Raw genomic sequence first — 25,743 nt, forward strand, 5'->3', positions numbered from 1 at the left:
AAACATAAAACATTACATAAATTTCTAAATAATAACCAAATTATTCCTTATATTCAGTAAGATGGAAATGAAAATATTTGGAAATGAAAGATTCAAGAATATAAGATCTTTCTAATTTGATATTTTTTTAAATATACCGATTAAATTAAAATCATTAAGTACCATAAAAACTAATTATTCCTTAAATTAAAACCAAAAAGCCCAATAGAAACATGTATCGATAACATTCAGGCTATTAATTAAATGTATACAAAAAAATTAATTTGTATAGTCTGTGTTTGTATTTATCTATATGAAATTTGACTTTTTTCCTTACTATACATTAACCAAACCACATAAGTTTATCAGGTTAGAAAGTAGAAGAGGGTGCCCCTTAGATTGAGTACTGTAACTTGGAACTTTTACTATACAGGGGTCTGTCTAGGTTTTTCTGAGAGGTACCTATTTTGTGAAAATTTAGGCATGATTTGTGAAAAATTAAAAATTATATTTATAAATCAACACAAAAATATGGTAAAAATATGGATTTATCGTTGCTTAAGGGATAAAAAAATAAAATTTTAAGAAAAAGTATGTTGTGAAACTACAGTTTTTCCTAAAGTTGAATTTGTGAAGGTACCGCTAAACGGTAGTAAATTCAGCCTGGACAGATCCCTGCTATATATAAAACCTTCCATTCTCCTAAAATTTCTATCATGATTTTTTATTGTTAAAAAATTTCACTTTTAAGTCATTTTCCTTCTTTTCTACAAGAACATAAAAAATTGTCAAAAAGAGAGGGGGCACCCTATTGTTAACTTTTACCCTTGATCAGGACTGCTTTTTCAATGGAGCTAGTAGAAATAATTTTTTATTTGTGATATTTTTTATAATTTCTTTGTGTAATAGTTTCACTCTTATCTGCAATGAGGGTTTTGATTATTAGAATTAGCAAATGTAAAAAAAAAATTAAAACACTATTAATGTAATTCATCCTACAGTGTTAACTATGAAATGCAGCAAATGTCCCAGAAGTATATTTTTTAAAATTAAAAATGAAATGAAATTAAGGGTTTATTAAAACTTTTCATTTAAATATTTTTGTTAATATATTTAAGAAGCATACATATTCATGTTTAGGTTCATCTGATGATAATTTTTTAAAATCTTCAGCGATTTCGGGATCTATGTCATTCAATAAATCATTTTCTTTGATTTCAGATGATGAATCAACAAAAGGAGACATAAAACGAAAACGTTTAGCAGACGACTGCAAACTAGGAGCAGCAGATCTTCTCATGTTAGGAATATGAACGAAGCAGGAAACTTATCATGACATTTGAAATAGATTTAGATCAGAGAATTTATTCAAATATAAAATTTATTGAGTTTAGTTTCAACATTTTTATTTCTAATCGAACAAGAACATTTCAAATTTGCGCCAGCTTATTTATAATTTTCTATTCACTTCTCACTTTTCAAAATAACTATTGCCAATAGATTAAAAAATATAAATTTATAATCATAATACAAAAATTTGAAAAATGTTTTGTAGAGCTAAAACATTCCACAAAAGCCACAAACACTTCGAAATAAAATTTGACGAATTTAAGGATGTTTTACTAATTTCTTTTAACAATTTCTGTAAAAATATTATTGAAAAATTATAATGTCATTATCGATGAAAATTTTAATCGATACAATAAAGCGCATCGATGAATCAAAATTCTCTGTTTATTTTTATAAGCAAGTTTTCTGTCAAAAATTCGGATAATACGTGTCATAATAAAATAACTGAGCAAGTCTGAAAATTTTTTATGTGATTTCTGTTTTACCGAGATTTTATTCTATGTTATTCAGCTGATCGTTAACAGTTGCTAAATTAAAAGGAGCTCAATAAAAGCCGGTTATGGTACGAGAAAATAAACAATTTTTTTTATATCTATTTAATTTCTCAATTAATTTGCATTGCTATTTAATGTTACTTTATTCATAATGCTTCAAGAATCTTTTCTTTTCTTTATTTAGTATTATTTTTGGATGTAATAAAGATAAATGTTTAAACAGTCTTTAAGTTTTTTTTTATAGCCGCTTGTATTCATTCATTTTTTACATATTATGATTTCTTTATTTGCTTTCACCGGCATTTCCCTTCTTTTTTCCAATACTTTTTTTTATTTTTAGTATTAGTAATTTAATTTCAGCCTTTTTTTTTTTTTGAGACAGCTATAAAGCAAATTTCATTGAGACAGCAATTACGCATATTTGTCACATTACATTTGAGATAATTTTCTATAACAATGTAATATATATTTTTTCTATAAATATGTTTTTATATAAGCTTTTCATTGGATGTTTAACAGAATACGAATTAATTGTATCAATTTAAAACTAAAACGGTCTACTGTTTTAATTTTAACTAACTCAACTAATTAATTATAATACTTTTATAATTCTCAACAATCTGTCAGCATTGTTTTATATACATTATATTTTTGTGATAAGCTTTCATTTTCAGAAATTCATGGAAAAATGATTTGAAAATTTCAAGCAGATGTTTCATTTTAAAAGCTTTCTTCTCTGATCGAATTTTTTGAAAAGAAGTAAAAAAGGTAGTTATTTGATATATAAATTTTTCTTTTGATTTTAAAATGCAATGGTGGCTCAGAGTTCTTGTTAGTATTTTTTAAATGCTAAAAGTAATACTAAATAAAATGATGGAAAAATTTTACTTTTTTTTTCCTGATACATCTATAATGCTTAAAACGGATGTAATTAAATGTTTATTTTTTGGGGGGGTTATAAAAGACAAACCTTCTGGCAGTGTGTATCCTTCAATTTTCCCAAGCCTAGTAAATTGAGGACTTGCTGTTTCTTATTTGTTACTTTCTGTTAACAGTATTGTAAATTTAAAGAAGGGGTCAAAGACGAGATCTTCGCTATTCTTCAAGTTGTTTCTGGAAGCTAAAACACGGAAAATTGAGATAAATAGGATGTTCCATTACTGTATCAATAGAATTCCTGTAAGCACAGATATGAGGTGGAGGTCAGCGCAAATATTTAGTACACAAACTGGTTATAGGACACTTTTAATTCTCGTTGGTGCCGACAATACCCTGAACCCCTAGTTTACTAATTCTTTTTCATTTAAAATAATTTCCAAAATGCTAATAAATTTTAACAAAAAAAAAAAACCCTGTTTCTCACTTTGATGAAGTTAAAAATGTAAGAATAAAATAATAATAGCTGAGAAAGATTTCAACTGATTAAGCACTTATAAGAAATCACTGCGATATTAAAATAAGAGTCCCAAACTAATAAATTGTAAATAAATTTGTTGTAAAAATTAATTGTAAATAAATTTGTTGCAGAAAAGTCAGGGCATTTGGAATTTGAACAAGAACTGTGACATTTCTTTAAAAATATTAATTTTTAAATGTCAAAATGAAAATAAATTTTTATTCTGTTTGTGATTGATTAAAACTATTATTATCACTTTGTATAATAAATGATTACATAATTTAAGTTTTTTTCTTTCTTTGTTATTTGAAGTGGGGATTTTTGAAAAATTAAGTGTACTAAAATTGTTACAGTGTGAGTATAAATGTCTAATACACATAATGGTAAAACTATTTTGATCTAAAACTATTTTGTTAATTAGGACTTTGTAAATTGACTTAGAATCACTATTAATTTTGGCAAAGACTAAATATAATTTATACTAAATTACATTTTTGGTTTAACACAATATGTAAATAATTATTTTCATTAAAAATAAATTAATTTTTAATTACAAATATTAGTTTTTTAAATTTGTAATTAATTATATTATTTAGTAATTATTTTATAGTCATTGTTTTAATATCACAAATCATATGTTTATTTACTATTTATAGTAATATAATTAGGTTTAGCCTAAACCTTGTTAAAGCCCGTGACACTGGGCACCAACTACAATCACAAAAGTGCTCAGGGTTCAGCCTACTGTTATGGAAACTTGTGAAGATGGTCGGAAAATTCAAATTTGATTTATTTAAAAATGTTACAAAACTTATTTTTTTTATTGTTATATTTTGAATTTGTGTTGTTTCCTATGAAATAGAAATTTTGCATACAATTGGAAAATGTAATAATTATTGCTTAGAATCAATTGGATAATATCAATAGTGACTAAAAACTTCTCGATTTAATTCTTAAAATTAAGTTCTCTTCATTCTTTTTGTAAGATTAATTAATTTTTGTTTAAAAATCATGTGTAATTTATACAGATAAAATTAAATTACCATAAAATTAATTTTTCTTCTGAAAAATACCAACTATACCATGCCAACCATTACATGTCAATGCATGTTTTTTGTATGTCTCTTTCTTTCTATATATGGAGCTCTGTGTATATCTTGTAGGGTCGATTAATTTTTTTTTTTTTTTTTTTTTTTTTTTTGTGTGTGTTTAGGGTCACCAGAGAAAGGTTTCTAAATCTGGAAGCAACAAAGAGATTTTAAACTTATAAAAAATTTTAAAAATAGTACGTGTAGGGAATATTCCCCGGTAGCTATAAATTGTATCTTTATAATTGATCCCCTTCTGTTTTCTATTTTATTTTTCATAGTTTCTTGCAAGCCACTGACCTGATGTCACTTTAACTTGACAATTATTTTGGCATAGACACCAATGCAGAAATCTTTCCATTATTTTTATCAACTTAAAATTTCGTGAAAAATATCAAAATTAATGTTTAAAATTACCTAATAATGGCACTTTGCATACTTAATCCTGTTATTTTACCAGCTGTAATTAAAAAGTTCAAGACACCCAATTTTGGAGTCACTTTTAAAGTATGCCCAACTGATACACAAAGATTATTAAGAGCTTATATGATTAAAAATAAAATTTTGCATAAAATGAGCTTTTAGAAGCTTATTCACCAAGGAAAATAAAATAATAAAAAAACTTTAGTTCTGGTACCTTAATCTCAATGCAAATATATAATTTTAAACTATGCATACCACCTTGCAGTAAAGTATTATCCGGATTTTAGAATGGACAAAGAGAGTATTAACCTATTTAAAAAAGAAATTATTACACTCCATGAAAAATTGCCACTTGGGGAAGTTTTTCCACCTAGATAAAATTTATAAAAATAGAGTAATAATTCATAATTTTCGTAAATTTTTAGGGCTCAGGTGATGCATTTTTTGAGTAACTTTCAAGTTTTAAAAGATTAGATCGCTAAAACTTTTTATTTTCACAAAACTGTGGTTTTCCTGAATATTTTTTTCAAGTTTTTATAATTTGCATAGCTGGCTAAAGAGAGACAAAACTTCATCTACCAGTCATAAATAACCGTTGCCATAAAGTGATAAAAGTACCATATTATTTGCCAAAAAGCTTTATTTCATGTGACCACAGCTTATAAGCACAGTCATAACTACTATCTTTTGATTTACTATACTGCTTTGAATTCTATATGCTTGTAGCTTAGTGGGGTGTACATAATATTTAATGAAAGTCAACTCTGCCAAAACAAATTCAGTATTATAACCAGTGTATAATTTTTTGATGTGGTTATTTAATGATTTTGGTATTTTGAAACTTATGTGCTTTTTTATTTTGTTGACTTATTATGAAAAGAAAAACAACATTCAAGAAGATTTAATCCTTCCTTTTTCCTTTTCTCATCTTCATTTCATTAAATAATTACCTGATGCAAAAAACAGCAAAATTTTAATTTCAAAATTTTATGAAGAAATATTTTAGATTTGTAGCATTGCTTTTGTTTGTCTTAACAGGATAAAATGATAATTATTGGGCATTGATAATTATCTTTTATAATTGTAGAATTATCATAATGTCTAATTAATAATATAAAAACATAGAATTCTTTTCTTTTTAAATAATCTTAAATTGTGCTTGTTCTACAAAAACTTCATACAGAAATTTCTTTTAATTTTTTTATCTCTTTAGATGCCAAAATTCATTTTTTTCTTCTTTTTTATAAAAATTTACCATCCCAGATATTAAAAAACTTTTTTTTCTGGGAAAAATAATTTAAATTTATAAGTTTAAAGCAACTAATCTCACATGAATAATAAATTATGGCACAGAATAGAACTCCTTATCTTCTGGGCCCCATAGCAGATAATGGGTCCTTAAGCTATTAGTCTGAAGGTATGATCAAACTTCTCATCTAAACATGATTAAAATCGATTTTTTTTTTTAGAACAAAAAAAAATCATAGATTTAAATCAACTGATTAACTAAATAACTGATCAATTTAAATCAATTTTTAAAAAATAAATATCAGTAAATTTAAATTGATAAGTTGATTTAAAAAAAATAATCAGATTTATGTAGAAACTGAAAACTGATTTCATTTTGAATTAACTGATTCAAGCAAAAAAATTTGCAGTTAATATACATATATATTTCAGTTATAACCATTTAGTTTGATATGTATTTAAACTAACTCCAAATGCCTTTAAAAATTATTGAATATGTGATTCTTCCACGGATTCGCGGATTTCCGCTTTTTTTTCAAATTTTTCCATTTTTTCCGCTAATTTCCACGGAAAACTGTTTTTTGCACAAATTAAAATATTTTATGAGGATTTTATTTTTCGGCGGAGCGAAAGTATTGAAGTCCTCATTCCTCCCTCTGAAGTTTCTCTAAAAATCATTTCCTTGGGATAAAACTGGTTGACCTTTACAACAGGGATGAGATTTTTCCGCTTTTTAGCGGATTTCCGCTTTTTTCGCTTTTGTCTCTCGAATTTCAGCTATCAAAACTCCGATTCTCTTAAAGTTTCGATTTTTTTTTTTAATAAATATCCCTTTTTTTTTATATATATATGCAGTCGTTGAAAATAAAATAATTATATTTATTTACTATTTTCAAAGATAAACAGAAAATTCAAACTACGTCCTAGCTGTTAACCCTTCCGCATTTGTACTTAATTTTGGCTGTTTTCTACGATTTTTCGCACAGAAGATAAGATTTTCCTATTTTTATCCTTACGCCGGATAACTCGTATTTTCGTAATTCTGACGTCACCGCTTCCTGTTTTCTGACGTGAAAGCAAACGGGAGAGAAAAAAAAAAATAGATGTGAATTTGCGGTGAAAATATTTTTTTGCTCATTCAATTAATCTTGTAAATTTTTATTTATTATGTCTAAACAAAAACAATACAAAGAAGCCTTTTAGAAGCCTCTTGGCTTTGTCAACAAATTAATAGGAGGTGAGCTCGAATAAAAATACCTATTTTTTTTATTATCCGTGATTAGTTTCTAATAATAATGTACTAATTTGAGCCATTTTAATGAAAAATATCAAATTTTTAGAAATAATATTATATTTAGACAATATTTAACATTATTTATACATTTTATCAGAGATTTGATTAATAAATGTTAAAAAAAAAAAATCTGATTTGTTTATTACTTTAAAAAAATCATGCTTTTTGCCAACATCCATTTACTAAAAAGTTGTTTCATAAAATTTTGTAGCATGTTTAACAGCATTCTTAAAGGTAATTAATAGCAGTCGTTTTTATTTTAGTATTGGTATGATTTACCTTGCTGTAGCTTAAAATGGGTTTCATTGATTAAACTGATTTCTATTTCTATTATTCTCTTTTTTTCTTTTTTTTTTCTTGAAAAATAAGAAAATCTCGAATTGCACTTTTGAGTCGTAATTTGCGCAGATTCTATTGTAAATCTAAGTTGTTCCTCGATCGCTTTTTCAACGTTTTGCTTCGAAATTAGGCATGGTTTTTGAAAATCCAATATTTTTATTACACTGTGCGAATATAGAATTTGAGTTATCATTTTTCGACTAGCTTTGTTTCTGCCAATTTCATCGTAAATCCAAAGGTGTTTCGATCTTTTTCTCTTTTTGCATATGTATAGCAACCAATTTCCATGTTTGTTTGTTTTTATTTTTTTATCCTGTTACATTCATGATGATTTTACGACTCCTGTGTTACAAATCACTCATTTAATCGATCAATTTTTGACTTGCTTTTATTTGTTCCGATTTTATCCTAGATCTGAATGATTTTTTTTCCTTTTTTTTTCTTTTCCCCCATTACCCCGTTAACAGTTATTGCCATGCTTTTCCTCGGGATTTTGAAAGTCCCATATTTTAACTACGATATAATTACGACACGTGAGTCGCACTTTGTTTTTGCAGATTTCATCGTAAACCCAAATTATTTATCAATATTCCCCCCTCCCACTGATTTTACGATGTCCCCCCTCCCGCTAATTTAACGATAGTCCCACGTGGTTTTAAAAATTCTGATTTTTCTTGCTCAATGCAAATTTTAAAGCATGCATCTAAATAATTACTTATTGTCGCGCATTATTTGTGTTGATTTTATCGTATATTTTAGCAATTTTTGTTTGTTTTGGTGCAATTATTGCAGTGCTTTTCCACGTAATTTTAACTAGGATTTCGTTACTTTAACTGTTATGATATTATGACACGCGCATTTATATAATCACTTTTCGATACTATTTATTTGTGCATATTTCATCGTAAATAAAACAAAAAATTTCGGCTGTTAGTGCCATGCATTTGCACGTGGTATGTAGGATCCCGATATTTTAATACAATGTTACCGCTACCTGAAATATTCGAAATCTGGAAGAGAACGCAAATTTTTAAAACTGCTCACTGTTTGTAATTTATTTTTATTAATTTGTTTGTAGCTTAAGTGATATTTTTTTTTTTTTTTTGGTTAAAGCGAAAAAGTAGCATTTCCTATTTAAGTTTTATGAAACATCTATATAATTCGAGAAATATAAATGATATCTGAAATAGTGAATAAGTATTGAATTTTATTTTGTACTATTATGGTTTTATTTTAATTTTGTTTAAACTCAATAAATTTTCTTTAGTTAAAATATGTATTTCTTTTATGTTTATTCTGTTAGCAGTAGTTTTTTGTTGTTGTTAGAATCTATATCCCCCCCCACAATATCTATCTATCTATCTATCTATCTATCTATCTATCTATCTATCTATCTATCTATCTATCTATCTATCTATCTATCTATCTATCTATCTATCTATCTATCTATCTATCTATCTATCTATCTATCTATCTATCTATCTATCTATCTATCTATCTATCTATCTATCTATCTATCTATCTATCTATCTATCTATCTATCTATCTATCTATCTATCTATCTATCTATCTATCTATCTATCTATCTATCTATCTATCTATCTATCTATCTATCTATCTATCTATCTATCTATCTATCTATCTATCTATCTATCTATCTATCTATCTATCTATCTATCTATCTATCTATCTATCTATCTATCTATCTATCTATCTATCTATCTATCTATCTATCTATCTATCTATCTATCTATCTATCTATCTATCTATCTATCTATCTATCTATCTATCTATCTATCTATCTATCTATCTATCTATCTATCTATCTATCTATCTATCTATCTATCTATCTATCTATCTATCTATCTATCTATCTATCTATCTATCTATCTATCTATCTATCTATCTATCTATCTATCTATCTATCTATCTATCTATCTATCTATCTATCTATCTATCTATCTATCTATCTATCTATCTATCTATCTATCTATCTATCTATCTATCTATCTATCTATCTATCTATCTATCTATCTATCTATCTATCTATCTATCTATCTATCTATCTATCTATCTATCTATCTATCTATCTATCTATCTATCTATCTATCTATCTATCTATCTATCTATCTATCTATCTATCTATCTATCTATCTATCTATCTATCTATCTATCTATCTATCTATCTATCTATCTATCTATCTATCTATCTATCTATCTATCTATCTATCTATCTATCTATCTATCTATCTATCTATCTATCTATCTATCTATCTATCTATCTATCTATCTATCTATCTATCTATCTATCTATCTATCTATCTATCTATCTATCTATCTATCTATCTATCTATCTATCTATCTATCTATCTATCTATCTATCTATCTATCTATCTATCTATCTATCTATCTATCTATCTATCTATCTATCTATCTATCTATCTATCTATCTATCTATCTATCTATCTATCTATCTATCTATCTATCTATCTATCTATCTATCTATCTATCTATCTATCTATCTATCTATCTATCTATCTATCTATCTATCTATCTATCTATCTATCTATCTATCTATCTATCTATCTATCTATCTATCTATCTATCTATCTATCTATCTATCTATCTATCTATCTATCTATCTATCTATCTATCTATCTATCTATCTATCTATCTATCTATCTATCTATCTATCTATCTATCTATCTATCTATCTATCTATCTATCTATCTATCTATCTATCTATCTATCTATCTATCTATCTATCTATCTATCTATCTATCTATCTATCTATCTATCTATCTATCTATCTATCTATCTATCTATCTATCTATCTATCTATCTATCTATCTATCTATATATCTATCTATATATCTATCTATATATCTATCTATCTATATATCTATCTATATATCTATCTATATATCTATCTATCTATCTATATATCTATCTATCTATATATCTATCTATCTATATATCTATCTATCTATCTATCTATATATATATATATATATATATATAAAGGGAAATTTTTTTAAGAAAAAGTACAAGTTTTTTCATTTTAGAGTGAATTTTAAAAATTTAGTGCTTAGAACCACGGTTCCCAAAAAGTGCTCCACGGAACCCTAGGGTTCCGTTGAAAAGTTAAAAGGGTTACCTGAGTTAGTACTTTTTAGAGCCAGTAATGAGTTTTAAAAACTCTGATTATACCTACCTAACCTATAATTCATTATTTATTTAATCTTTCGGTTGTCTTATTGAAATAATTTCAAGTAAAATGCCAATGAGATCGAAGTGACATTTTTTAAAAGAAAATATCTTTCCAGCCACACTAAATTGAACAAATGATGAAAAGAATAAGCATTTATAAAATATTGTATTAATGTTTCCTATCACGCTTTTCAATTCAAAATAAAATAATTTAATTCTTTAATCAAGAAATGTTTCCCTGATAACCATTTTCAACACTGATAGCAGAACATTTAGATTTTCTTCTCAACGTAAACTATAATTAGGCTTTATTTTTTCATTTTCAGATTATATATATAAACACAAAAAAAAAATTTATAACTAGAATAGATAAAGCACATGTACTACAAATTTAACTGTTGGACGCAAAATCTAATTTAAGATTATTCATGATAAAACAATGAAAAATCTTCATTCCTCTAATTAAATATTTTAAAAATAAGTCTTTCATAGGCTATAACGTTCACAATTATTTTAAAAACTTTATTTATAAAATCAGGCTCTCGCCGAGTGAAGGTTAATTATTTAGGGTTCCTCAGCCGAAAAATATGGGGAACAGTTGGTTTAGAACACTAACGTTTATATGAAAAATATCATATTTGCTGATTGCCACCAACATGACAAAATATGCGTGTGGCCCTTTGTTAGTCAACCTGCTGTGCAAGTGGCCCTTCATTCAAAAAGTTTGTGCACCCCTATAAGCAATGGAAAAATTGCTGCCATGAACTGCATAGAGACATGATAGTAACAATTTGCAGCATTTTCCAAGGTATTATTTAAGTCCATTACTTTTTAGTTGCTATTTTGCAGAGATTTTGCAAGAGTAGGGGAAGTCTTGCACTGGGTCCCATTGCTGGTGAATTTTAAAAAAAAATTTATAATCATGAAAATTTAATATTTTTTTTAAATATCTTTTCTAATACTGAAATCACAAGTCCACTTCTACTATCATTCGTTAATCGTTATACAGTTTACTATTTAACATTTAGACGAAATAGAAAAGAAATCTATGCTCCTCTATTTCTAAAGTCCTCACACCAAAAACTCCATATAAATCCTAATTATTTTATCGGAACGTAAGATTTAAAAATCCTTAGATGGTTATTTAAATATGTTCCTTTTACAACAATAATAAGCTCAGTTCAACAATAATAAGTTTTCAGTTTTTATTGATACTAAAAATAAATTCTCCCATGAAATCAACAGGCATCAAATCGATATTTTTATAATCCATTTTTCATGTTACTTATCTTTGAATCCTTTACAGTTTATTGCATTATTTTTCCTTTAATTTATTGTTATTATAAATACTTATAGTTTAATGCAGAGTTTAATACCATAAAAGCAGCATGCGACTGTTCTGCATTAAGATGACTTTTCTTTAGTTTATTGTTGTTTATCATCGCTCGATTCGGTTTAATGTATAGTTTAATACTACGAAAGCTGCATGCGACTGTTTAAATGTAAATAATATTTATATATTTATGTGAATAATAATTTATTATTCTTAAGAGTGAATAGATTTAAGGTAAAAATCTTATCTTTTAAAATTATCTAATATAAAATATTTCTCGCTTTATAGCCTCATATATTTGAAAATCGTAAATTTTCCATTAGATACGGTATTGTTCCATATAGTTTATGAAATCATTTAATTTGATTAAAGTATTAACTAATTTAGTATTAATGTAAAATCTAGGAAGACAAGCATTCAAAAACTCAGCATGAAAGAATTTTTGAAAAAAAAAATTTTACTTTAAAACTAATTTAGATTTTTTTAAAAAATTTTTATAGAAACTATCAATTGGTAACATAAGTTTGTAAATATTTTGAAATGATTGGAAAAAATTTAGTTTTATAGAAATACATATTTTTTTTTTTCAAACTACTGATGAAACAACAAAATGGTCAATGAGAATTTGTGAAGGATACCATCTCCTCCTTTTTCTTTTCTCTATGTAGCCAATAAACATTTGATTAGAAACCTCACTAATAATCGATGTCAATAGAAATGTAATGAGTTGGTGAGCAAAAGCAAGCTGAGGCCGTCTAGTTGTTTTATGAAAAAGTTTTTTAATATTTGAGGCTGAATTTAGTTTTATTGCTATTGCTTCGTTAATTGTTCAATACAAAAATTATTTCTATAACTCTTTTTTTTTAAAATATTATCAATGTTTGTAATTTACTTGATATGCTACAAGTGCATCCATTTTTATGCCAATAAAAGGAAGTTAGGCATGTTATTATTTTAAAAAGGTTAAACGTTAAACAGATTTTTTTTTTTTTAAAGAAGTACTAGTTGATATTCTGTGTTTCATCTTGGTAAACATCTGTAGCACAGATATTTTCAAAAAAAAAAAAAAAAAAGCAACTTTTTTTTAAACAACTGCTTATTATGTCTAGCAATTTTATTCACAACTTCCTTATAAGTGAGCGCCCCAGAAGCTGTCAGCTGCACTTTTGGAAAGAAAGAAAAAAGATCTTTAAATTTATCATTCTGACAAGTTTTTGCTTTGCTTCTGTGTTAGAACTTGTTCATTTGAATGAAAATAAAAACTCTTCTTAGTTAAATATTTTAATTAAAAAAAGATCCTAGTTAATTACTAGTCATAAAAAGGTACGTTATTGACTACTGTATTTAGTTTGCTAACGGTAGGCAAATTGAACTTTTTAAAGTTCAATCAGAACACAACTGACAAGTCAGTTGTGTTCAAATCTGAATCTTATGATTTGAAATCTAACCTTGGTGGATACATCACTCTCCATAAAAAGAACTGTAGTTATACGATTTTTCTAAGTGTGGTATTTCAAATCAAAGGTTTTCAACTTTTTTTAATTTTTTTTATGTTTAATAGCCTATTCTGTTTTTGCTACATTTTTATTAACTTACTTTAGTGTGTGTAAGATTGATATTGTCACATCTTGACAATCGACCCTGTTCTACCTGAAGCACTCTATTCACTATTATTGTTGCACGCCTGATAACAGTACAAGTTTAAATCTTTTCATGATAGCTACAAATAAAATTTATCGTCATTTTTTTTACCACTTTACGTCTAGCTAAAACAATCGATTCTGTACTGCAGTTACGTGCCTGATAATAATGCAAGTTTCAATCGTTTCCTATCGATCGTTATTAGATATTGTCAATCGATTTTTTTTAAACCAATTTTCTACAAGCTAAAGCACTAAATTCTCTACTGCAACTGCGTGCCTGATAACAATGCAAATTTCAATGATTCCTGCTCGGAATTATAAAATACATTTTGATCTGACTAAATGTTATTTTCTGGAAGAGTATGTAGGTCGTTGGCTAATCGTAAACAGTCTCCGCCATTTTTCAATGTGCCAGGCTAATTGCAAAAATCTTCGTTACTTTCTATCATTATACTTTTCAGGCTTAGTGCAGCAAGAAGTTCTACTCTAACTCTAGTTTTAAAGGAAGCTCTTCTGTAGTTCATTAAATGTATTTATATTATTTTTATGGATCTCTGAATAAACGCAATTTATAAAATTGAATAGCTTTTCGAACTTTATGGCTGTTTTATTTCCTAATTGATGGTCAAACCTTTTGCGTAAGTCATTATTCTGCCTCTTTTGGGTTCTTCCATCTTAGAAAGTCGCTTTGTGAAAATTCTCTCTGCCAAAATAGAAATTGAATTAAAGAGGCGAAAACATCGTGAAAGTTGATCATGATTGGATTTCTTCTACAAATATTTGTCTAATAATTTAACAATTTATGTGTTTACTGATTCACTGGTGGTAATTACTTATTATTTGGATTATAAAAACTAAGTGACAGCAAAATGGCTACAAATGCTAGAAATCGTAAGTTTCCTTTTGTTTTTTGTATTTATTTTATGTTGCAAGTTTCTTTTGTTTACAAACTCTTGTAATTTACAAAAGAAAATATAAGTAGTTAATAACAGTAGAAAATAGCAATAAACGAATTAGCAGTAACTTTTTTGTAGCGAATTAGTGGAATTGAAAGGAAAAACAAGAATCAGATGAAACACAATAACTAATATAATGAATTTAAAATTTTAATGGTAATTGTAATGATAGGAAATTGTTCTAAGAACTTAATATTCAATCTTATTCTACAAGCTATATTATCGCTCCGGCAATTGTTTTACAAGCAATAGTGCAGTTTTATAGGCGATTTCGTGTGTCTATGGCGACCGTTGTCATGAATAATTCTTGGTAAATAAAGAAAGAGGGGAAAAGAACGAATCAATGAATGGAGAATGTGGTGAATTAGTGAATCAGTATATTAATAAATTAACGTTTAAATGAATCTTTCACGGCGTACAACTCAGTTAGCGAATCATTTAATCGGTATATTTTCAAATCAATGAATCATGTTAATGAATTTGCGAATCAATGAATTATCATGTTGATGAGTTTGCGAATCAGTAAATCATTATTCTAATAATTTGATAGATCCGCGGCAGCAGAGAGGATAGAGCTTTCGCCTCCCAATATGGTGACCTAAGTTCGAATCCCAGCGATGGATGGCTAGTACGAATTCTGAACCACTGACAACAGTACTGACGTAAAATATTCTCAGTGGTTAGCGGAACTTAGGTTATATTCCCTTGCCTTTGGGAAAATTGTGAGTTTTCGCGGTTTTCCTCTCCATATAACGCAAATGTGTTTTATTTTCATCTTAAAGTCCTCCACCAAGGCTATTTTGTCCCAATGCGTGATCCAGGAGTTCCCTTGTTTTCTGGGTTGGGTTCAAAATTACAAAGCTGCAGAGTTGAACATTGATTGTCGTAAACTCAGAATTGTGCCGGGTGTTTAACGTCGGTTATAAAATAAAATGAATTTGCGAATCAGTGAAACATGTTAGTGAATTTTCAAATCAAGGAATTTTATTTTTAAAAAAAGAACTTACAAATCGTTCCAGTGACTCGGAAGATTAATAAGCAGGTTTTTTTTTTTTTTAAGGGGTACATTTTTTGTGAAACTTAAAAAATTATTTGTTAAAATTTATGCAAATTTTAAAAAATCAAAATAATCAACTTAAATATACAGAACTAATTCTCGACTGATTTAGAAGAAGAAATTTTTCATAAATATTTTAAGGTTTTGTTAGAATAAAATTGTAAACAGAAAATAAATATTCTTAGAATAGTGTTTCAATATTCAGTATTTTAAAGTTCATAGAAAAAGATGATTTAAGCTTCGTTTTACTCTCAGAATTCTTTCGAATTTGTGACAAATGTTATGAACATTAAAGAAACGTTAAAATTTAGATAAAAAAATTTTACCATTCTGTGTCGAAGAGACTGTCAGTTCCATTTATGATAATTCTTAAATCATTATTCTAAGATTGTTATGTCATTTGTGCGTTCAGATATATATATGTTGCCGTGAAAGTCCGAAATCAAGAGAATGTCGACTTTCACCCGGCGAATGTCAACAATCACATAGTCGCTTTGGTGAATGTCAGAAATATTTGTTAAATCCGATTTTATATAAATTTATTCGTTGATATTATTATATTTATTCGATATTTTAATATCTGCTGAGGATAGATTAGGCGAAACATCAGTGTTCTACCGGTTAAATGCCTACTAGGGAGTGGCACTTGACCTTAAAAGAACTTTGATGTAGAGTATACCGGGCAAATGCATACCGGGTAGTGGCACTTAAGTAGACCTAGTATATATTTCGGACATTTACTAAAGCGACTATGTGATTATCAGCAATTTCGGTTATTCACAGTATCCTATACAAATGGAATCAATTTGAGAATACAGAATCTCAAAGCTACTAATCCTATCGACTCCAATATAGTTATTTATTTATCGTTTCGAACAGCTACCACAGTAGAAAATTTTTAAAAGGATGGGAGAATATAAGAACTTTTTTTTACAAAACTAGTTTATTAATATGACTCACATTAGCAATCGAAATTTAGTTGTCTGAATAGAAACACGTGAATGTTTATTTATTAGTCCAATAATATAATTGTGAACAAACGTGAAAAAGTTAAAGCAAAACGATGTATAAATTATGTACAGTCCGCAAAAAAAAAAACGAATCACCCTGAATAACTTTCGTTCTAATGATCGGATTTTCACGAACTAAGTGTCAATCTTAATGGTTCCTGGGGGTGACCTCAAATATGTTAATTAATTAGTGCTAACTATTAATTAAGTTACGAAATCAGACACAAAAACGTACTTTCTCTGAATAAACATATATTTTTTTTTACATATTTGGAATCTAGACCCTTGAATTAGTGGGGGTAGACAAAATTTTAAAAAAATTGGGTGGTAAATTGGGCCGCAATAAAGGTTTATATATTTGGCGATAGTCCAGAAAACCGCCAAAAAAAAGTCGCCTGCGCAAATAAATATTTTAAGATAACCCATTGACTAATTCAAAAGAGGAGTGCTTAATTTTACTAGGTTGCTACGCAACCAATCTCTGATAGTAAAAAAATTGAAATAATGTTCAGTGATTGCTCGGAGGGGCTTAATTTATTGTTAATAGAAAATATCTCGAAGTTTCCAGGCCATAAACAATTTTTTTAGGGGATTTCTGTCCAAAAAGCAAAAAAAAATATTATTTTAATCTCCTTTGAAAAGTAAATTTGAATCGATTTATAAATTATTTATGATAGTTTTTAGAATTTAAATACATGAACTTTTTATCTGATATTATTTAGATTACACTGTTTTTACTATATTTATTCGAGGATTTTTTACTAAAATAAAATGAGCATAACTTATTATAGCTATATACAAAATTTTAGGGATAATCATTTTTGCAGCTTTAATCGAGTCTTCTAGGCAAGAAAGTTTGAAGAAAAAAAAGTGCTTGAAAAATAAAATGTAGATTATATATATGTTATGTTTAAGAATAAGATATTGAAATAATATGTTGCAAATTGTAGGATTCATTGTTTAAAAAATCGCTTCATTCTACTAGATATTTAGGTTACATCGTTTCCTTTGGATAAAGATGATTAGCAAATAGCATCCTCATGTTTCGATACATTCTGAAACTTATACGTTCGCAAATTCACCATAAAATGTCGCACAGCATATTCTTCAATTACGATAAGCTACATTTACCACCAAATACTGCTACTATGGTTATTTTTGCTTTCTTATATATATCTGATGATCTCTTTTTAAACAGAGCTCGTAAGATCCTTAAGATACTGAAATGGGGGCACAAAAACTTAAGAGATAAAATATTTAATTTCATTAACTCAAAATATCTGGTGTCAAAATGTTAATTTTTAAGTTAAATATAACTTTTGCAATATTGATGCTCTTACATTTTTAAAGACCATATGAATCCTGATAAAATATTGAAATGCATATGTTTACTTTAACTAGTGTAAAATCCTTATCAAAATAATAATCAAGACCCAAATGTAAAACAGTATAATTGACGATAAAAACTCAACTGGCTTCAAAACATATGAAGAGGGAAGTAAAAGTCGACATGTTTCGAGTTTTCAAATATAATCGCCCATTCTCAAGACTTGTCAGGCTTGGATAACTTGTGACTTTTATTATTGGACGCTCAAAACATGTCTATTTTTATTATCATCTATTATTTTTTTAAATCAATGAAGTTTTTATATTTTCGATTCAGTTTCTTGGGATTATCCATTTAGTTACACAACATATTAAATTATTTCACTCGATATTAAAATAAGTTTTACATATGTTATAGGCACAGGTTCTTAGATTGAAAAAAAAATAATTCACTACTTTGTAAAAAAATTAATGCAATAAAAAAATTTTTTTTTTTTTTTGCTGCAAGCCATAACATTTTAGTTTAAGGTCATAAAAAATTCCGTTTACAATTGAAATTTCAAAAGTGGAATGTGAAAATGGAATGTCCCCTAGTACCAGGAATCGAAATTAAATAGTAACAAGGACAACTTTTTTAAACAAGTTAGCGTTTCCGTCCTACTCGAAGTTGTTTGAAAAGGTATTTTTTATATATCGATTCCAAAGTTTATTCGACATATATTTCAGGGTATACTTTCGGAGTATTTCGATCGAGTTTATTTTTACACCCTTATTTGCTTAAAATTATTAAATAATTTACTTAAAATAAATTATTCAAGCTACATGATTTAATGCATTTATAGTATAATAATAAACGGGGCTTCCGACGCATATCCTTAACCTTAATACCACTATCATTAAATAAATGGAATAAGCTTAGATAAGTAATAAAAGTTAATTTTTCCCTCGTTTTAATTTTCAAGGAATAATATGTTTCGATCAAACAGATTTCATTCTGGAAATAGCGAAATTATTGAGTAGGTCCCTTGGAGCAATATCATTCTTATCCTCTTTTGACGAAATATAGGAAAAATTAGTTTTCACAGTTTCTGTAAAAAGTATGTTAGCCTACATGCCACGTTTTTTTTTTAAATTTTTTTTATTAAAATAAGGTCGGAAATTGTGTATTTTTTATAGCATTTTTTTTAAAAATCAGATGACTCTAAAATTGGCACAGCTTCGGAATCCTTACAAATTTCAATTTTTAGTATTTCCTGCTTAACAAATTAAGGCATTTTCCTGATAACAAATTATACTACAATAATATCTTGGAAATCATGCTAAAGTAAAAAATTAAACTAAATAGTTTAGTATATTATCAGGAAAAAAAAATCTACTTGGTATCATAAAGAGTAAAAGATATAATGAAATAATTAGTGAATCACACGTGGTCAGATAATTAAAAATTTAATTTCACAACTAAGATAGTAGGACGACATTTAAGATACTGAGATATTTTAAGACACTAAAAAAATTGGCTACGTATTCCACAGCTTTTTATGTTCGGTATCTTTATCCTCTTTGTAGTGACTTATAAAACATCAACACTATTTTAGATAATCTAAGTTGAAGTCACAAGAAACAAAAAAAAAGACAATCAATAATTTATATTCTTTTTTCAAAAAAAATAGTATGCTAAGTAAATAATCAGCTGTTTTGCATTAAATAATTTTAAACAGCTGAATGTTTTTAATTTCTTAACAAGGTTTTATTCTTAGCTAGCAGACAATAATTCTTTAAAAAAAACTTGACTATAATTTGAAAAGGAAACCTAAATTAAAGAAAATCTAAATTAAAGTTCTAAAAAAATTATTAGTATATTAATGAAGAAATAATAAACGTAAAATGGAAAAGAATAAGAATTTTAAAATGTTAAAATTTTATTAAATAGTTGGTAAAATAGTTCTGTGATACACTTCCGGAAATTTCTTTTAAGATTAGGATGATATAGGGTAAACCAATAAATGAAGGAGCATTTCATAGATATTTCTTAGAAATAAGATTTTAAACGTTTCAATTTAGATTGATTGGTAAGAGTAGCTTACTACCTAACAATAGGAAGTCCTCTAACAATGCATTTAGTTATCTGGTCTTTGAGTCTTCTCTGGAAAAAGTTTTGAATTTGTTAGTATCTGTTCAACGCCTTGTTTCTTTGACAAAATTATAAGGTCAGTGTTTGTTGTTATCCGTTTAAACTACAATTAATTGCATATAATAATTTTCTTTTCATTGTGAAAAAAAGAATTCAGAATATGGTCATTGAAGTTACGTTTTATTTATTTTAAGCATCATAACAGAAGCAAGTACTGAGATTAGGGGGTGTTTATTAACTGGATTACCGAACGATGAAAAACCAATGTATAAACAAATGTTCCTTTACTGGGATTTTTTCAAGTTAATGAAAATAAAAGTAAAATTTTAATTTTCTTGTACCTTTTGTCATATTATAAATCAAAATTATGTTAAAAATAAATAAAAAACAACTTCTAACCAGTGAAGGAACAGGCATGTTCCTTCACTGGTTCTCAGTGTATTCTCAGTGAAGGAACATGCCTTCCTACAGGCATGTTCCTTCACTGAGAATAGATTTCCCAGTGAATGAATAGTATGTGTGAAATATGCTTTTACATGGATAATTAGTAGTTCAGCGACATAGAGGACTCCTAAAATTCAGTTAAATGTTGTATGAATAGTTCCTATAACAATTTCATTTAAATATGCAAATTTTATTGCTAAATTTATTTAAAGAATTATAATAATAATTAATTCATTATTTATCTTTATAAATGTAGTGATTAGTTATTACATCATACCTTAGACACCTTAATAAACTATGTTTATTAACCAAATATAACAACTAAATATAATAATAAAAGCTTGAATGGAATCTTTGCAGGACTTTGTGCCAATAACTAGCTAAATTATTATCCTATTGCCGTCTCTTTTTGTCCTAACGGAAACTGGTAGAAAAAATCCATTTAAAGACAATTTATCTAGGTGAAAAATGGGTGAAGTTTTTTTAAGGTGACATCCACCGATAACTCAGTGCAATGCGAAGATAATTTCAAAAGGCAAAACTTCCCTTAGAGAATAATATTCGAAATACTGGTTTTAAGAACTTCAGAGAATCTTTAGGAGGGAAGTAGCCCTGGCATCCTTTTATAAAGTGATTGCATTTACAATGCGAATGAAACAAGAGTTGAATACTGCCCTTAAACGGGAAAAATCTGCGACCTTAAAAATTATAAGGATTTATATTCTAAAGTACCTAGGAAAGAAAAACTACCTCCATTGGTAGTTTTTCCTTACAGAAGAATTCGTTGAGATATTACAGAATCAGTCCCTGCTACATATTTCATTGGAAAAAGCTATTCATGAAATGAAACGATGACCGCAGCAACATTTTACAAATATATTGCAATTGTTTCAACCCATGGCTAATTAAAAATGCAATCAAATTCCATATTTTGCTTCTTCTGGATAGGTATAAATCTCATATCAATTTGAAACTGAGCAAGTTTTGTTCCTGAAAACAAATTTTCTGATTTAGTTTTCTACGTAATTCTTGGAAATCTCGTTAGATCTTGAAAACAAAAGAATTGTAAAGCAATATGTCTAGAAAATTTTACATCCATTTTTAAATAAGATTTGAGGCATCAACTGATGAAGTTAAAATGCTTTTATGAAATGCGATATTTTTTCATTCGATGTAGAAAACGTTGACTGTAACAAATGCATGCAAAACAGACACCAAGAGTTAATGAGCAAGACAACTTATCAACAAAACACATGCTTCGAGAGTAACGATGCGCTATTTCTTCAGAAGCTTGAGAAGGAAATCTCACAAGTTATGTTGCAAATTTTTAAAGGAACATTGACAGGAAAGTTTAATCTCCCAAATATCCAATAGTCTGTGCTTTTCTCAATATTGAAGAATCTATTTCAAAAAGAACAATTGTATAATCAAATTTTGGCTCTGAAGCTGAGACAACTAACATTAATAATGAAAGTATCTTGAAAACTGATTTTGAGATAAGTCCTCTTGAGGCATTGTTAGTTGCAAAAACGATTGGTTTCATAAGTAACTACTAGATATAAGTCAATGAGAGATGGGTTTTACTCAAACTTCGAAACTCCTTTTTCTCATTTATTATCCAGTGAGGAATTCTGGAAATGGAACTGGAAAATCAAAAGAAATTTCGAAGATACATTTACATTGGCCAAAAATTTGGAAAAAAGAGGAAGGTTAAATGAAAAGAAAAAGAAATAAATTACTCATGACGAAGAGAAAAAAAATACTTAAAAAGATTTAAAAAAAAGCTTAAAAAATATGAGGAAAAGATTAAACAAAAAAATGATCGAATTATAATAATAATAAAAACATCATCAGATTACACAATGATAAACATTCATAATTTAGAACGGACTATTAAACTGTGAGAAAAAAATGAAAAAAATTTTTTTAAAATTATGTATTCAAACATATTTTACTTTCCATTCCATGACTGAAAAAAAGTAACATTTTCCACATTAACTATGGTTATAGGTCGTAATTCCAAGAAAAATCTTGTTTTTAGACATTTGTGTGGCCTATGGATTCCTAACGAGCATCAAACATTATCAAAATTAAGTGTTCATTCTCTGGAAAATTTAGTGTTTATTCACTGGTAGGAACTGTTCCTTCACTTGGTCATCTTACTACTTTTTATTTAAACCACCAAAAGCTTAAAACAGTATTATGTAAGTTATCTAACTTTTTTTACATAATTTGCATTTAATAACAAATATGTCGACACCATCATTTAGCTAAAATTACAAATTTTGAAATTTTTATGAATTTTTTTTAAAGGCAAGCTAAGCTTAAGTGTTCCTTCATTGTTTAGTTTACCCTATAAGATGTTGAGAAATTTGCGATGTTGTGAGAGATGTTTAAAAATGTTGACTACGTATTTTTATTAATATTTATAAAATATATATTCAAGAAATTGATAAATATATTATTCCAAATCTATGCATACGCATGTATATTATTGAAATTGTATCAGTTATTGAAAAACAAAATAAAAAAAATAAAAAATAATCACATTAAATAAGCACAATCTGGTGTATTCTATCAGAAGCACGCTTTTTTAAAACTAGACATTTGTTGAATAAAGTGTTTTTTATTCAAAATTCTTTACTAAATTGCAAATAAATTATTAAATGACTGAAAAAGAAACATCGTATTTTATAGTGTGAAAGAAATAAAAATAAAAAGATTAGCAAACGATTATTAGCGAAAAAAAATATGAATGAAATTTTACGCTACGCGCGCGAAGTCAAGTTCCTCCCAAGTTTATCACATTTTAATATTAATCGCCCCAATTAGTTATTTCTTTATTGTCGCCAAATTATTTTTTTAAAATTAATTAATTTTAATTTTTCTCAGCTTCTAATAAATAAAAACAGTTGAAACTTTAGATTTTTCAATTGAAAAATATGTAGATTAATATGGTATAAAAAAATTCATACCTTATAATTCAATATTTTTTCATCCTCACTTTAATTAAATAATAAAAAATAATAAATAATTATTAAAAATTATTTTTTGCATGAAATTATCTTTGGGTAAATGAGTTTTATGAGTGGGTGCAATTTTTTTTGAATTGCTTCATTAGTTTTGAAAATATGACTGAAAACGCAAAAAGCGAAATTAACATTAAGGGGTACGAACTTTGAATCGCTCTCCTGACCAAACTATGGGGACCACATTTCCCAGATTGCGGCTACCCCCTATATTTTGAAGATAAAAAATCCAAATATGTAAAAAAAAATGCATGTTTATTCAGAGAAAGTACGTTTTTGTGTCTGATTTCGTAACTTAATTAATAGTTAGCACTAATTAATTAGCATATTTGAGGTCACCCCCAGGAACCATTAAGATTGACACTTAGTTCGTAAAAATCCGATCAGTAGAACGAAAGTTATTCAGGGTGATTCGTTTTTTTTTTTGCGGACTGTACATAATGTAAGGTTTTATAAATTATTGTGCACATTTATACATAGAGCAGCATACATAATATCATATATTTTAAGTATTTTAAATATTTTTTTAGGTTTAAAGGTTTTTAAACGTCGCATAGTTTTTAAGATTTCCCCTTCTCTTTTTTTACGGTATATTTTAAGTCAAAGAATACAGAAAGGTATTCGGTATGTTATACCAGAAAATAAACTTACATGGTGAGCAACATACTCATATTTAACAGAGCATCTTATATACTAAAATCTAGAGTATGCGCATAAGAAGCAAAGAGTCTATCAGGAGGTACGTCACCTGTGAACCGGTTGTTTGTAAACTCTACATGCATGGTTGGGTATGCTGTAGTTTGTCTTATGTAAGAACTCCCCTAACCATTCATCTAGACCCTAACCATTCGTCTAGTAACGAGGTATAGCTATTTCAAGTAAGGGTGTGGAGTCGGCGAGAAAAATGGAATCTTTTTCTTCAGTCTATTGTGTTAGCCCTAGAGTGAAGAGAAGCTACCATCCCTGAAATGCGCTATTCTTGTTTCCATTGCAGCAGACGGCCTCAGACTTTGTGGCGGGGGGAGTTCTTACCGTAGATAAACTATACCACTCTCCCTACCATTTTTTTTTCTTTTTTTTGTCAAAATGTGTTACCTGATTTAATCAACATGAATGATATTAATGTATTCTCAAAGGAATGTCTTCATTAACAAAACTGTACCGTTTATCAATAGTGTAAAATGCAGAACAAACCAATAATAAATATAAAAAAAAGAAGAAAAAACTTTTCTTTTCCCCAACCCCAGTAGTGGTTGGGAGGAGAGGAGAGTGGAAAGCAGTTTCAAGAATTGCTGCGTGCCCCAAAATGTTATTTTTTCCTTTATACACAGGGACCACGACAAATCTTGGGTGACTAGTTTACATTATGTCTGCGGAAGCTAGCCTTCTTCCCCTATGTGTATATTCTTTGATTTACGTCACGCGATCCTGGAATCAAATACTATAAGAGAAATCAATCTTTTGAGGTGTTCGCTGTGCGACGATCCCATCTGAAATTCATGCGGTTTTCTGATTTTTTTCTTGCTATTATTGCTACTAATTTCCACATTGTATTTAAAAAAAAAAAAAAAAGAAACGGTAGCTTTAATACGCTATATTTACTACTCTCTAAGCTTGAATTGCACTTTAAAGTAAACTCATTTAGACGCCTTCGAATTGTCACGATGTTTTCGTAAATCCACGTGGTTTTGTTAATCACTTTTCTGGTAGCCCACGATTTTTAAAATCCCGATTACTTTTTAATGTAATAATATGAATGGTAGAATGTGAATATTTCTAACTACAAATATTTCGTCCAATAGTATGATTTTGGCGACATTTTTTATGTTAACATAAACCCTATTTGTAAAGCTTTAGAACTGAATTAGTTATAATATAGAAGGTGTGCGTTTTATCAAACAATGACTTTGTGAAGGTAGCAGTAAACGGTTGTAAATTTGCCCTGAAAAGAATAATCCTAATTAATCTTCATACTGTAAGCTACAGGGTCAAA

At 27.6% G+C, this 25,743-nt stretch overlaps 2 protein-coding genes across 7 annotated transcripts in view; one reads left to right on the forward strand and one right to left on the reverse strand.

The window, feature by feature from the left end:
- The window catches only part of LOC107451927 (DNA repair and recombination protein RAD54B), a 36,745-nt gene extending 35,283 nt beyond the window's left edge, over nt 1-1,462 (reverse strand). For all 4 annotated transcript variants that reach the window (XM_043043145.3, XM_043043142.3, XM_071177228.2 and 1 more), the window contains exon 1: nt 1,106-1,462. In XM_043043145.3, the coding sequence (XP_042899079.2) occupies nt 1,106-1,279 (174 nt within the window). In that variant the 5' untranslated portion in view covers nt 1,280-1,462. The remainder of the gene's footprint in view (nt 1-1,105) is intronic.
- A 216-nt stretch (nt 1,463-1,678) lies between these two features.
- LOC107437210 (protein-tyrosine sulfotransferase 1) overlaps nt 1,679-25,743 on the forward strand; it is a 55,278-nt gene continuing 31,213 nt past the window's right edge. The window contains exons 1-2 of one of the 3 annotated variants that reach the window (XM_087156955.1): nt 1,679-1,891; nt 2,498-2,591. Coding sequence is in view for 1 of the 3 variants with exons in the window: in XM_043043140.3 (XP_042899074.1) it covers nt 14,667-14,688 (22 nt within the window). In the remaining 2 variants the exon portion in view is untranslated. Of the gene's footprint in view, nt 1,892-2,497; nt 2,592-14,450; nt 14,689-25,743 lie in introns of those variants that run through there. The other 2 variants (XM_043043141.3, XM_043043140.3) reach the window with 2 other exon arrangements.

This window comes from Parasteatoda tepidariorum, chromosome 2 (assembly GCF_982258835.1).
Source record: "Parasteatoda tepidariorum strain Cologne lab strain chromosome 2, Ptep-v5.0, whole genome shotgun sequence".
Taxonomy (NCBI): domain Eukaryota; kingdom Metazoa; phylum Arthropoda; class Arachnida; order Araneae; family Theridiidae; genus Parasteatoda; species Parasteatoda tepidariorum.